This window comes from Strongylocentrotus purpuratus, unplaced genomic scaffold (genome assembly GCF_000002235.5).
Source record: "Strongylocentrotus purpuratus isolate Spur 01 unplaced genomic scaffold, Spur_5.0 spur5_scaffold_5, whole genome shotgun sequence".
Classification (NCBI taxonomy): Eukaryota; Metazoa; Echinodermata; class Echinoidea; order Camarodonta; family Strongylocentrotidae; genus Strongylocentrotus; species Strongylocentrotus purpuratus.
Window position 1 is genome coordinate 5922279 of NW_022145611.1, and position 12742 is coordinate 5935020.

At 33.2% G+C, this 12742-nt stretch overlaps 1 protein-coding gene across 4 annotated transcripts in view; it reads left to right on the plus strand.

Moving 5' to 3' along the window:
* Positions 1-12742, plus strand: part of LOC575237 — a 41077-nt gene that overhangs the window by 15340 nt on the left and 12995 nt on the right. For all 4 annotated transcript variants that reach the window (XM_030998796.1, XM_030998797.1, XM_030998795.1 and 1 more), the window contains exons 15-18: positions 2236-2568; positions 2933-3109; positions 7498-7630; positions 8906-9031. In XM_030998796.1, the coding sequence (XP_030854656.1) occupies positions 2236-2568; positions 2933-3109; positions 7498-7630; positions 8906-9031 (769 nt within the window). The remainder of the gene's footprint in view (positions 1-2235; positions 2569-2932; positions 3110-7497; positions 7631-8905; positions 9032-12742) is intronic.

Sequence of the window (12742 nt, forward strand, 5' to 3'; positions counted from 1 at the left end):
TATGCAACTTGTTTTCTCTGTTAACCATTTTTTCCTTCCGTCCATACATGATATATTTATGTATGTCCATCATTTTCATGTAATTCTTATATAAAGTTGATTTGATATAACATTTTTTGTTTTGATTTTAGCATTTAGCAATCACATAGATATATATGTTCACCTGGGATGATATTTTCCATCATCTCATTCTCATACCAACTTGTTGCTTTTATTTCTAGTAACAATTATTGTAGCAAACACATTTGATATTTTATATGTTTGTTCATTTGTATAGTATTCAAGGTAATTAGTGATATTCCTTGCTCCTAATTAGTGACACCATTTTTGTTGAATGAATGAGAAAGTACAAACATTTCTCCTACTACCCAGCCTCTCCAACTGGCGCTATACATGTAGTTCTCCTTAGAACTATAAGCTCAAGAAAGATTACTAACAGTCTTTTTTAAGACTACCAACAGTCCTTTTTAGGAATACTCACACTCAAGAAAGAAAGAAAAAAATTGTGAAAAAAGAGTGATATTGATGTAATTTTGTTTTATTTTAGAATCAATACAATCCGATACAAATGTTTGGCCCTTTTTCTTGCACAAAAGCCTGCTCAGATTTTTTTCCTGTATTTAGGTTTTTTTTATCACATTTCCCTATTAACATGAGTCTGATTTCAAATATAAAATGCATGTGTCAGCCTGCATAGTAGTTGGATTTTGGCCAATTACATAAACTTATTAAATTTTAAATAACACTCTTTTGTTTTGCCACTGAAATTAAACATCTTTTATATTCATCTTTAACTTAGTATAGAGATTTAGAATACCTAATGTGCATTGCACTATGTCACTTTTCCACAATTAACATTGTCATTATAATTAACACTAGTATTATTTGAGTATAGTTTGAATGAGAAAGCACCAGTGTATGTGTGCATTAGATGTAGGTCATTTAGATTGTGTTTTGTTTTATTTGAAGAAGACAGTTCTGTTTCATCTGTATAAAAATGTTACAATTTGCGACATAAATGGAATCCGCTTATATGAGCCTCTCATGAAGCACTGACAGATGGATTAAGCATTTTCATTGGTAGTGTAAAAGAAACTACGAGTTGGACATAAAAATGACATTTTATGATTTTAGAATTTTGAATCGATAATAAAGTATGTTTGAATATTGTTTTGTGCTTGAATGATTGATCAATTAATGAACCTGTTTCTTAATAAGTACTAAGGAGAATAAGAGATTAGTATGAAGGTAAGTTACATGGAACGTATGGTTGTACGTCCTATCTGAAGGATTAGGCAGTTGAGAATGGATGAATTGCCAACGGTTTTATGACATGTACATGTATTACTATGTTATCATAATAATCATCATCACAAATCATCATCATCATCATCATCACCATCATCACCCTCATCATCATCATCATCATCATCATCATCATCACCATCATCACCATCATCACCATCATCATCACCATCATCATCACCATCATCATCATCATCATCATCACCACCATCATCATCATCATCATCATCACCATCATCATCATCATAATCACCAATCATCATCATCATCATCATCATCTTCATCTTCATCTTCATCTTCATCTTCATCTTCATCTTCATCTTCATCTTCATCTTCATCTTCATCTTCATCTTCATCATCATCATCATCATCATCATCATCATCACAAATCATCATCATTATCATCACGATTCATCATCATCATTATCATCATCACCATCATCATCGTCACCATCATCATCATCATCAGTCATCTTTTTTATCATCATCATCATCACCATCATCATCATCATCATCACCATCATCACCATCATCATCATCATCATCATCACCATCATCATCATCATCATCATCACCATCATCATCATCAACATCATCATCATCACCATCATCATCATCATCATCATCATCATCACCAACATCATCACAATTCACCATCATTATCATCATTATCATCAGTCATCATTATCATCACCATCATCACCATCATCACCATCATCACCATCATTATCATCATCATCATTATCATCATCACCATCATCATCATCATCATAATCACAATTCATCAGTATCATCATCATAATTCATCATTATCAATCATCATTCATCATCATCATTTCTACCTTTGTTATAGCTATCAACACCATCATCATCCTTTCTACCTACGTAATAGCTATCAACAACTGAATTACAATTCTCATCTTTTAACAGTGACCCAGAGGAGGCAGCAGCAGCCGCCGCCATGAAAAAGAAGAAGAACAAGAAAGGTGGCAAGGCCGGCAAGGACGACGGCACCAACCAGGCCGATAAAGAAGCCCTCAAGAAACAGCGGGAGGCCAAGAAGAAGAAGCAGATTGCCATGCAGAGGAAACTGGTCCGGCAGGCCAAGGCCAGGCAGCAGGAGGCCAAGAAGGGCACCAAGCAAGGGGTCAAGTTTGAAGGGAAAGATGAGAAGGATCAAGGGAAACCAGGAGACGGGAAAGGAGACAAGAAGCCAGAGGATGAGAAGGAGGCCACTTTCAAGAAAATGTTTAAGAATAAGAGGTGATTTATTTATGGCTGTGAAAATATTTAAAAATATAATTGTATTATTTAAATAAAAATGTTTTTAACAATACAATTGAAATAAACAAATATAAACAATTATAACCTAAAAGTGAGGTTTTCCAATATATTTTCTTTGCACTACCCAAATTCCTAACTTCAACCCTGGCCCTAACACCTTACCTTACCCTAAGCCTCCCTAAACCTAACACTAAGCCTGACCTAAAGCCCAATCGCAACCCTAGTCTTCTCCCTGTATCTTTGACAAAATGATGGCTTGATCATTTGCTGCCACAACTTATGTGAGAGCATTCAACTAAATTTTCACTGTGATCAGTGACATTTATTTCCTTTTTCTTCCCAGCGTTATGAATCTGTTCAAGACCTACGTTCAAGACTTTGAGAGTAAGGATGTGAACAACATGGTGCAGATGTACTCTGATGTTGATATATGCTGGCGAATCCCTGAAAACCATGCAGACAAACGTACATCAATCTCCAAGCAGATCTACAGTAACTTCTTTGATCCGAACTCCAAGAGGTAAGTGCATTTGGTAGTCGATGTATTGAACATAATGCTTGTTGTTTATCAAAAGCAGTGTAGCCTGGTGTGACTTAGATCGGGCGTGTACGTAACCCAGAATTTTACTTTGATACTGAATTCATGCTTAAATTAGAAGCAGAATAAAATTTCTACCAGAAGATTTCGAGGAGGAACATTCAATTGAAAATTAAAGTTCTTGCCAACTGTACTTGCTAATCGATTTGGTTTGGGGTTGGTTTAAAAAATAATAATTCAGTCGCAATTAGATTTTGTAGGCTGGTAAATTTTAAAATACTGGGGATTTAGAATTCATGTCAAATTTGACATTGATCAGCATAACGTCATTCTCTGGGTCTTTTTGTTTCCATCATGTTGATATTTACAGAGAGTTATCAATATATTTGTATTAAATTATTTGATTACAGAATAATAAATCTTGCTTTAAAAAAAAGAAAAGAAAGTTAGCCAGGTTGGATATCAGCTTTGCTCTTTATCTCAAAAGCGGTTACAAAAATAATTTTTATGAATTATGAAAATAGGCTATTAAACATACACTCAACTATTTCTGCTTTCCTTATATTCATTTCTTTTTGTAAATGCTTATTTGATGAAATCAATAACATGCACATAATTGAATTACATGTATGCAAATATAATGTACAATGTATATATATTAATATAAAGTACAATATTTGTTATAGAGTATCCTATTGGCAGAATGGCTATTGATAATTTGTCATATACAACCATTAGTAAAGTTGTATTAAATGACTTGTCTTGGAAGCATATTATTATTATTACTACATTATTCATTTAGCAGTGACCATACACGGAGGAAAGGAAGGTATTTGTGCTATATGTGGTATAAGTTTAAATCACTTTTCGTTCAGTTTGGGTTGCACAGTGGTGGAAGTTGGTTAGAAGTATTTTAATAGTAACATGTGTCGAGTAATAATAGCGATATCGTTCCTTGGCACAGAGTATTAAATCATTGATGTGTATATAGAGAATCCAAAAGGATAAATGGGGTCAAAAATCTATCTGTATATAAAACAAGACCTTTAGGGAATATCAGTAATATTCTGATAACCTTAAAACCATAGATATCATAATAAAAAACAAGTACTTTCAATAGAATGCCATACCATCATGACGCCTGTATAGCATTTCTCATTCCCTTCACCGTTTGGACTGATTTTTCAATATGGTGGGTTATTTGTTTGTTTGATTTTTTCCCAAACTTTGAGTACTTAGCTGTTAGGAAATATTGGAATGGTGAATGAATATTGCTTAGCTCATACCATTTCATACACAATTTAGAGAAGTGTTATTGATTTTGTTAAATTGTATGTGTTAATTTATGGAGACTCTAGGGCTGTCCTGACCAATAAAAATCTATGTAGAAATCTCCAATTATAGTTTGTTCAAGGTTATTATTCAAAAACTTTCGAAATAACCTACCACTAGACATAAGGAAAGCCTCAACTGTTGCTGTCTTTAAAGTTTTGTTGAAGACACACTTTTTTTCAGGAGCTTTTGAATGGCTTTTGAATATTTTGTGTTATGTGTTTGTAAAGTAGCACTCTTAGGAGTAGCGGAGGCATTGTTTTCATTACAGCCCAGTAGAGTATATTTATATAGTAGCTGCAGTGCTATATAAATTAATCTAATCATCACTATTCCTGTTATTGCTCCAACGACGTATAACTATATGACAAAGAAGCTGTGTTAGTCCAAGATCGCATAGGGTAGTATTACATTTGGGATGGAAATACAGATGCATGAAAGAATGAGATTTACATGAAATTTCTATTTATTTTGAAACATTAAGCTCTCTTTGTATCCCCAAAATATTTTCATATCTAAATGAATACGATAAAACTTGAATATTGAAGACAACAGTTATTCATTTCATCCATGCACCCCATTCCCGAAATGGAGTAACCCAATTTACTCAATAGAAATGAGTACACATTTTGACAGATCAGTGAACCTCAAATGGAAAAGATAAATATTATTCATGAAAGTGTGTCGACCCATAGATTTCACAGTTCGCTCAATGCCAATAAAGGCTAGACGATATGTTTATCTTGGAATGATGTTTGCTTTGAAAGGCCATAAATACAACCGATATTTTAATCTGTGTGCTGCAATATTTTATAGTTGCTTTATTTACATCTGTGTTTACATGAATATGTCAACTTGTTATGCTAAATGTGGCATCACTATTCTTTACTGTAGTTCTTTGGTTTTAATTTATTTATTTGCTTTTAGTATTTGATCAATGTTACTCTATTTATCATATGAACTTGCAGATATGTGAACCTTCTTTCCCTTTATTTTGTTTGTGATATATGTGGTAATTGTATTTTTAATGTAATTATTATTGACAAGCATTTGCTGTACACACTTAAAAAGTAAGGGTTATTACAAATTAACATTTGATAAAGCGATGAGTGAGAGAGGGATGGAGATAGAGAGAGGAGAAAGGAGAGAGAGAGAAAGAGAGAGGGGGGGGGGGCAGGAGCAATTTGCAAAAATTGTGCCTTGTTTTCATACAAATGAAATGAACTTTAGCATTATTTTTTATGCAATTTGTATCGCAATGTTGCATAAATTAGGTGATAAGTGGTGTTGAATACCGTAAAATGTCTTGACAAAGGGCAATCGTGTTGGCTACGCAACCTTTATTCATACATCTCTTTGGATTGTGCGGCCAGATGTAGGTCGGGGGTCGTGTAGGTGGGTAGGATGTGGGTGAAAGGCAACTTTAAGGTAGAAAAATGTAGGTGAGATGTTAAAATGTTCATTGGAAAGCCAAGGCACTTTACAAAACAACAAACATTTGTAGGTCGAAAGGGAAAGTCAGTGCATAATATAACCTGTAACAATTATGGATAAATGATGAGAGGGGATTTATTGTTAGTCTTTGTTTGCTTGTGCACACTGTGATTTGTGTACTAGGTTCTTTTCAATGGGGCTTGGAATTGAACTGGTGACTGAACCCCTCTGATCTGTCATTTCTTCTTTTCTCCTTTCTCTGTATTTGGTGGGTTTTCTCGCTCTCTCTTTCATTTTTTTTTCTTTTTACAATTTATGTGTGTGAGAGGGCTAATGTACTTTGAGGTTTGGTTCTCTCTCTCTCTCTCTCTCTCTCTTTTACTCTCTTTTCTTTTTACAAGCTATGTGTGTGAAAGAGGTACTTTGAGGTTTGTGTCTCTCTCTCTCTCTCTCTCTCTCTCTCTCTTTTACTTGTTTTTCTCTGAATTGATGAATGAACCCCTGTGATCTGTCATTTCTTCTTTTCTCCTTTCTCTTTATTAGGTGGGTTTTCTCCCTCTCTCTTTCATTTTTTTGTTTTTACAATTTACATGTGTGAGAGGGTTAATGTACTTTGAGTTTTGATCGGTAGTGGTTATTATCTTTGCTTTGCTTGGCTTCTCCTTGTCAATTTGTATGTTTACTTTTTGAAAAAAAGCATCTGATGACTTATCATCGAGACAAGATCAATATTTTGGTGTGTGACTGTGTGTACATGAATGCAGTTATAGATTTAATCCTAATGACAGGGTATCAATGGCAAGAAAACAATGTCTTGTAATCCACATTTAGGAGATTTCAGATAAAATTGCATTGGTTATATGTTCTTTTACATGTACTTTGAAAACTTGATTTATAGGATATTGATATTAGTAATGTTGAACTTCCATTGCATCATAATTTTGAAAAAGTCATACCAGTACTTTGGAATTCAGAGTAATTACTTCCTATTCAACATAATAGGTATTTTTGCTGAATGATGATACATTTATTCCAACATAAGGAAGTGCTTTGAAATTATGAACCTTTGTATTAGCACTTTACTGATATTTCTTCATGTTCTTATTATCATTTCTCTTCAACATTCAATATATTCTCTTCCATCTTATAAACAACCCTCTCTTTTGAGTTTTGACATGTCTTGTTTTAATTTATCTTTCCATAATTCTATGAAATTTCTTTGTCCCTTTGTTTTGATCTTTTTTTCCTTCTCTCTCTGTATCTGTCTCTCCCTGTCTCTCTCTCTCTGTTTCTTCCTCCCACCTTCCCCCCTAAAATCTATGTATCTTTCTATTATCTTTCTCTGAACTTTTTCTTATCCATTTTCTTGCCGTTTCTACCTCTCCCCCTCCTTCCCTCAACACCTATCTCCCTTTCTCTCTCTCTGTCCTCTTTCTTTCTCTCTCTATCATCTATTTCTTTTCTATCCCCCTCTCTCTATCTCTCTACCTCCCTCTCTTGCTTGCTCATCCTGACAACTGTATTTCTCTTGCTTTCTCCCTTCATCTCTCCGTCTCTCCCTCCCTCCTACATATTTCCCTCTTTTATACCCTTTACACTTGAAGGTCCATCCCTATGAGTCGAGATGTAGCAGCCAGGCAGAACACAGAGGGAGATCGTCTCTCTACCAAGACCATGGACATGGCTACCAAATCAGTTCTGCCGCAGATAGAAGAGGCTTTTCAGAACTTCTGGGCAGTAAGTTAACTCTCTCCTTATGTTTATTTCTTCCACTGATAGTACAAGCTTCGAAAGTGACCTCATTAGGACATGAAATACTGTACATAATTCTCAATCATCAATCATCATATGAAACAAAAATAGGCTATTTTCGTAATGTACCGTAACCAAATTTTGATGCATATGTCTTTGTGAAGTGCCTTGATCGATATGGATTATTTCAGTCACTTATTACAAATAATTGTATTTCAATAGTAAGTATGCAAATTACATATATTATATGTTGTTAGGTCAGGCAAGCCATTTTTTTTGTCCTACCTAGCAACAACTAATGTACATGTGCAATTTGCATTCTGACCATTGAGATATTACTAAAAATAGCCTATAGATTCAAGTGTAAATGTATATGAAATGATTTAGGATTCATATACATGTATACTAATTTGTCATTGCAACTGAGTAACAACTCATCAGTATTTATTTCCAGACACTTTCACATACGGTACATGTGTTTTCCAGTATCAACCGAAAGTATTGTATTTTACTGTGATATCCTCCCAATTCAATTTCACTGTAGATACTGTAGATATTTGTATGTATCTTTGTACAACTTGAAGCCTTCATTCTAAACCTAGTAAACCACTTTTGTTTAGACATACACAAGTATGATTTCAAAGAATAGAGTAGGACTCAAGGAGGTCAATTGTGATTCATTTGATGTCAAATCTGAGTGACATTAACAGTATCCTTTTTGTGATTATTCAAATAATCACAATACACAAGGGTACATGTATGTGCCAAAAATAAATTGTCTAGTTTCATTTCAAGACATAAGTGGCACACTCCTCAAATGTTATGATTTTAATTTGAAGTATCATGACATTGTTGCTCATGTATCCTGCCATACACATAGACTTTCTTCCTTAGATTATTGATTCAGTGTGAAGAATGACCAGTGTAAACTGTATTTTAGGTTACTCATATATATATATATATATATATATATACTCTTCAGCTGTGAATAATTCATGTATAAATATATATTTTCCATTGTTTTCTTTATGGCAATATGTGAACGCTTTTTGAACAAATCGTGAAAAATGTCTATTTCATTGTTTTCTTTATGACAATATGTGTACAATTTCTGAATAAATTGTGAACAATTTATTCAGGTTGTGAACAGTATATATCAAAACCTGTTTTATTATTGACCAACCTCTGAGGGCTTATTCCATAATGCCTTCCACAATTAATATGAAAAAAATGAAATAATGAACAAAAATGAAATTTTAGAGTTACATGGATTCTGGAGAGGAGCCAGGAGGTGAGCGAGCTGAGGGTGGGACGGCTACGAGCAGGACAGAGAGTACTCAGAGTATGGTTCTAGCTTATAAGAGAAGACGCAGAGGAAAGGGACCGGTAAGAGAGACTTTTCTGCTGCTGTGGCTTCCTGTCTGTCTGCTTCTCTGCACCAACTAACAAAACAAATTATTGAAGACAAAAACTTGTCTTTTTGTTGTTTTTTAATTTTAATTCTATAACATTTGTGTGTATGCAAAGTTTGCAAACATTAATGAAATGACAAATAATAAGTAACCATCAAATAAACCTGCACTTTCTGTTGTTGTTATTTTTCATATTATTTTGATTATGTTTATAAGTCTGGATGAACTAACACAATGACAACATCAGAATTGAATAACCATAACAAAAATGAAAATTTTGCCTTTTTTAAATGTAATACGATTCAATTTTATCTGTCTGTAGACTGTAGTAGCTAACAAAAATGACCCCCCCCCCCCAAAAAAAAAAAATAAATAAATAAATAAATAAAAATAATAATAATAATAATAAAAATCATCAAATAAGCATGCACTCTGCCTTTTCTTTCCCCTTCTTTTATTCAATTATATTCAATCTGTCTGCACATGCTAACAAAAATGACAAAAGATGAAATAAAACAATCATCAAATAACCATATTTTTGTATAATTGTTGTCCAAGTTGATATGATACTTGTCTATGTTGTTTAATCACTTCTGTGATGTTTTAACTTACTTTAGTACTAAACTTTTATTTTGGATTACAGTATAAGGAAGGCATATTATCTTGTCTCCCCACCTAACTGCACAAGTATTAAAATTGTCAAAAACATTCATTTAATGGCCATGCAACATAATTTAATTCTGCTGCAGGTACATATAACTTTTTTATGTGAATCCTAACGTATTTGTTTTGATGATGCTCCATTTGTTCTTGCCGTAATATCCATTATTGATTATTGTTTATATGAAATGGAGAACAGTCACGAAAGCAATAAATTTAAATAGTCGGATTAAGTTCAAGTTCGATTCATCATCAATTGGTAGTTTGTGTACATATTTTCATTAATGTTTCTAACCTATCCCATTTGTGCTCATGTAAATTCTTTCATTTTTTGTAAAATCATACCTGAGAAAGAAATGTGTGTCATTGTGTATTTTTCTAGATTTAACCAACTTAAATCTGAAACCTATTTTCATCATTATCATTCACTTTCATCAGATTCTAATTCATCACATCTGTACTTTTGATTGTTAGTGTAGCTTTCATCTTTCTTTGAGAAAAATGTTACTTATGTGAGTTATTAATTCAATCTCATCATTGTCATCATTGTCATGCCATTTCATTTCATCAAACTCTAACTCACCATTCCTTCCTATTAACTACGTCCTCATTGTATTTCATTGTGATAACAGCATAAAGTAAGTAAACCTAGAACTAATTAACTGTGGTTATTTGATGTCTAAACTTTTAATTAAATAATTGCATTACTGTGTGTTTTGTTGTTTTTGATAACATGTATGTATAAATGTTTATTTGATGTATTTTATTTAATTCAATAATTGAAATCATGTGTTTTGTGGTTTTTAATATTTTGTGTAGTATTTATTGCATGTAGATTTGATCTAATAATTGAATAACTGTGTGTATTTCTTGTTTAAATAACCCTAATAATTTACAAATATTCACTTTTTTTCGGTCAAAATGTGTCGCTTCACCAAATGTTGGATGTCCGTTCCGCTGAACTGCAAATAACAACTGTATACATGTAAATGATGTAATTATTTATAATTCTTGTTTGTATTCCGACCTCCTGCTTTTGTCTTCTTGTTTTTGCTGGAAACTGTTATCTCTGTTTGTAAGGCTGCTAATATGTATGATCTTTGTATCATGTTGTTATTCCATCTTTCTCTCTCTCTTTCTCTCTCTTTCTGTCTTACTCTCTCTTTTTCTTTTTCTCTCTTTCTCTCTCTCTCTTTCTCTCTCTTTCTCTCTCCCTCTCTCTCTCTCCCTTCCTCTCACTCTCTCTTTCTCTCTCTTGCTATCTCTCTTTTGTGTTTTGTTTTGGAATGTGTTGTATTTGCAAGGGTGTATGACTTTTGTCGTCAGCAGCACAAAATGTACAAGGCAGGGGCCATATTTTTAAAAAAAAGTTAAGCTCAAGTGGAAAGTATGTTTGTTGCCATTTAACAACTTTATATTTATGCGGAATAAAACATGCAGTGGTGCTTGCTCAGTCGTCTCTCATATGCTCTCACATAACCAGCTTTATGCAGCTCTTAACCAATTTAGATATGTATGTTATGGCAATTTAAGACAGTTCAACAATTCAAAACTGCTCTTAAAGGGACCCGGTAACTTTGTCTCAGATTCTGAAAACATATTCTGGATTTAGCTCATGATGCAATGATAATTATAAACCTTTAGGTCAGTCAGGAACCCCGTGACTTTTACAAGCCGATCGCTTGTCTGATTATCAAGATATTTATGATTGGAATTACAAATTTTGAAAACCGTTCGCCTGACGGTTTTCATAACACTACAGTCTATTGGGGAAAACGAGTATGGTAAAACCGGTCACCCAAAGATTTTAACTTTTTTGAGGCACTTCTTGATCATTTTGAAGCGCAATTTTTTTAGGGCTTCAATATTACATCATATCACAGACACTGATAACACGTAGGGCCGTGCATCTCAGATTTAACATTGTTAAACGATCCCTTTAAAACAAATTTATTTGATTGATTAATTGATGTATGTATTCTTTAGTCAGAGATTTCCCTGCAGCATTTCTATTTGTTTCATTTCTTTCTTTTTCTTAATTGCGCTGATACTTTTTTCAAAGGTATAACTGTAGCATATAATTATATTATTATTATTATCATTATAATACAATTATATAGTCTGCCTTTTGGGGGGAATTTGTAAGGTGCTGGTTTTTTAAGAATTTCTGCCTTGGTAAAAAAAAATTCCTTCTCTCTCTTTCATGTGACATCATTTAAAAAGCTTTTTAAACTCTCTGTGAATTAGTTTTTGCTTTCCATATATATATATCCTCTGTATATATTGATAAATGATGAGTTGCTCTATAGAGTACCGAAGCTGTGACGTCATAAAAATCTATTTTTAAAATTTTTCAATTTTTTCTTCTTTTTCCGAAAGAGCACCAAAAATAATGTCCAAATGTTGAAAACCAATTAAAGATGTTAAGTATTGGCCGAGATATAACCATTTGAATAAATATATTTCCTATAGGAACTTTGTGTTATATGCTCTTAATGGTTAGGCGCCGGAGCTCTTTCGGAAAATGAAGAAAAATTGGAGAAATTCTAACAATAGATTTTTGATGACGTCACACTTCACCACTCTATTGTGTGATATTTTGAGAATTGCTTAAGATCACATATCATGCACTGAAGAGCACATATGACTGCACAATATCCAGTTTCATTGCAACAAAAGTGTGGAAGTGCAGCAAAAGATTTGAAATTGGCAACTTGTATGCACTTGCAGTATTTTCAAAATTGGTGATTGTAACATTCATTTTTATATTTGATTTACAATGCTGAGATGTAAGTACAATATGATAGAAATCCCTCAAGTCACCAAAAGAAATGAATTTACAATATCTTTGAATTGTGAAAGGTGTTCATTGGGTCTGTTGACCCTTATTGATGCCATTTTATGTGATGATAAATAAATAAATGAATAGAAAACGTTGCTATTTAGTAATTGTTTCAGCTCTCATACAGAGCGAAATAGTCCAAACACATAAAGCTGGACTGACATTCCTTCTTCAAAGACCATA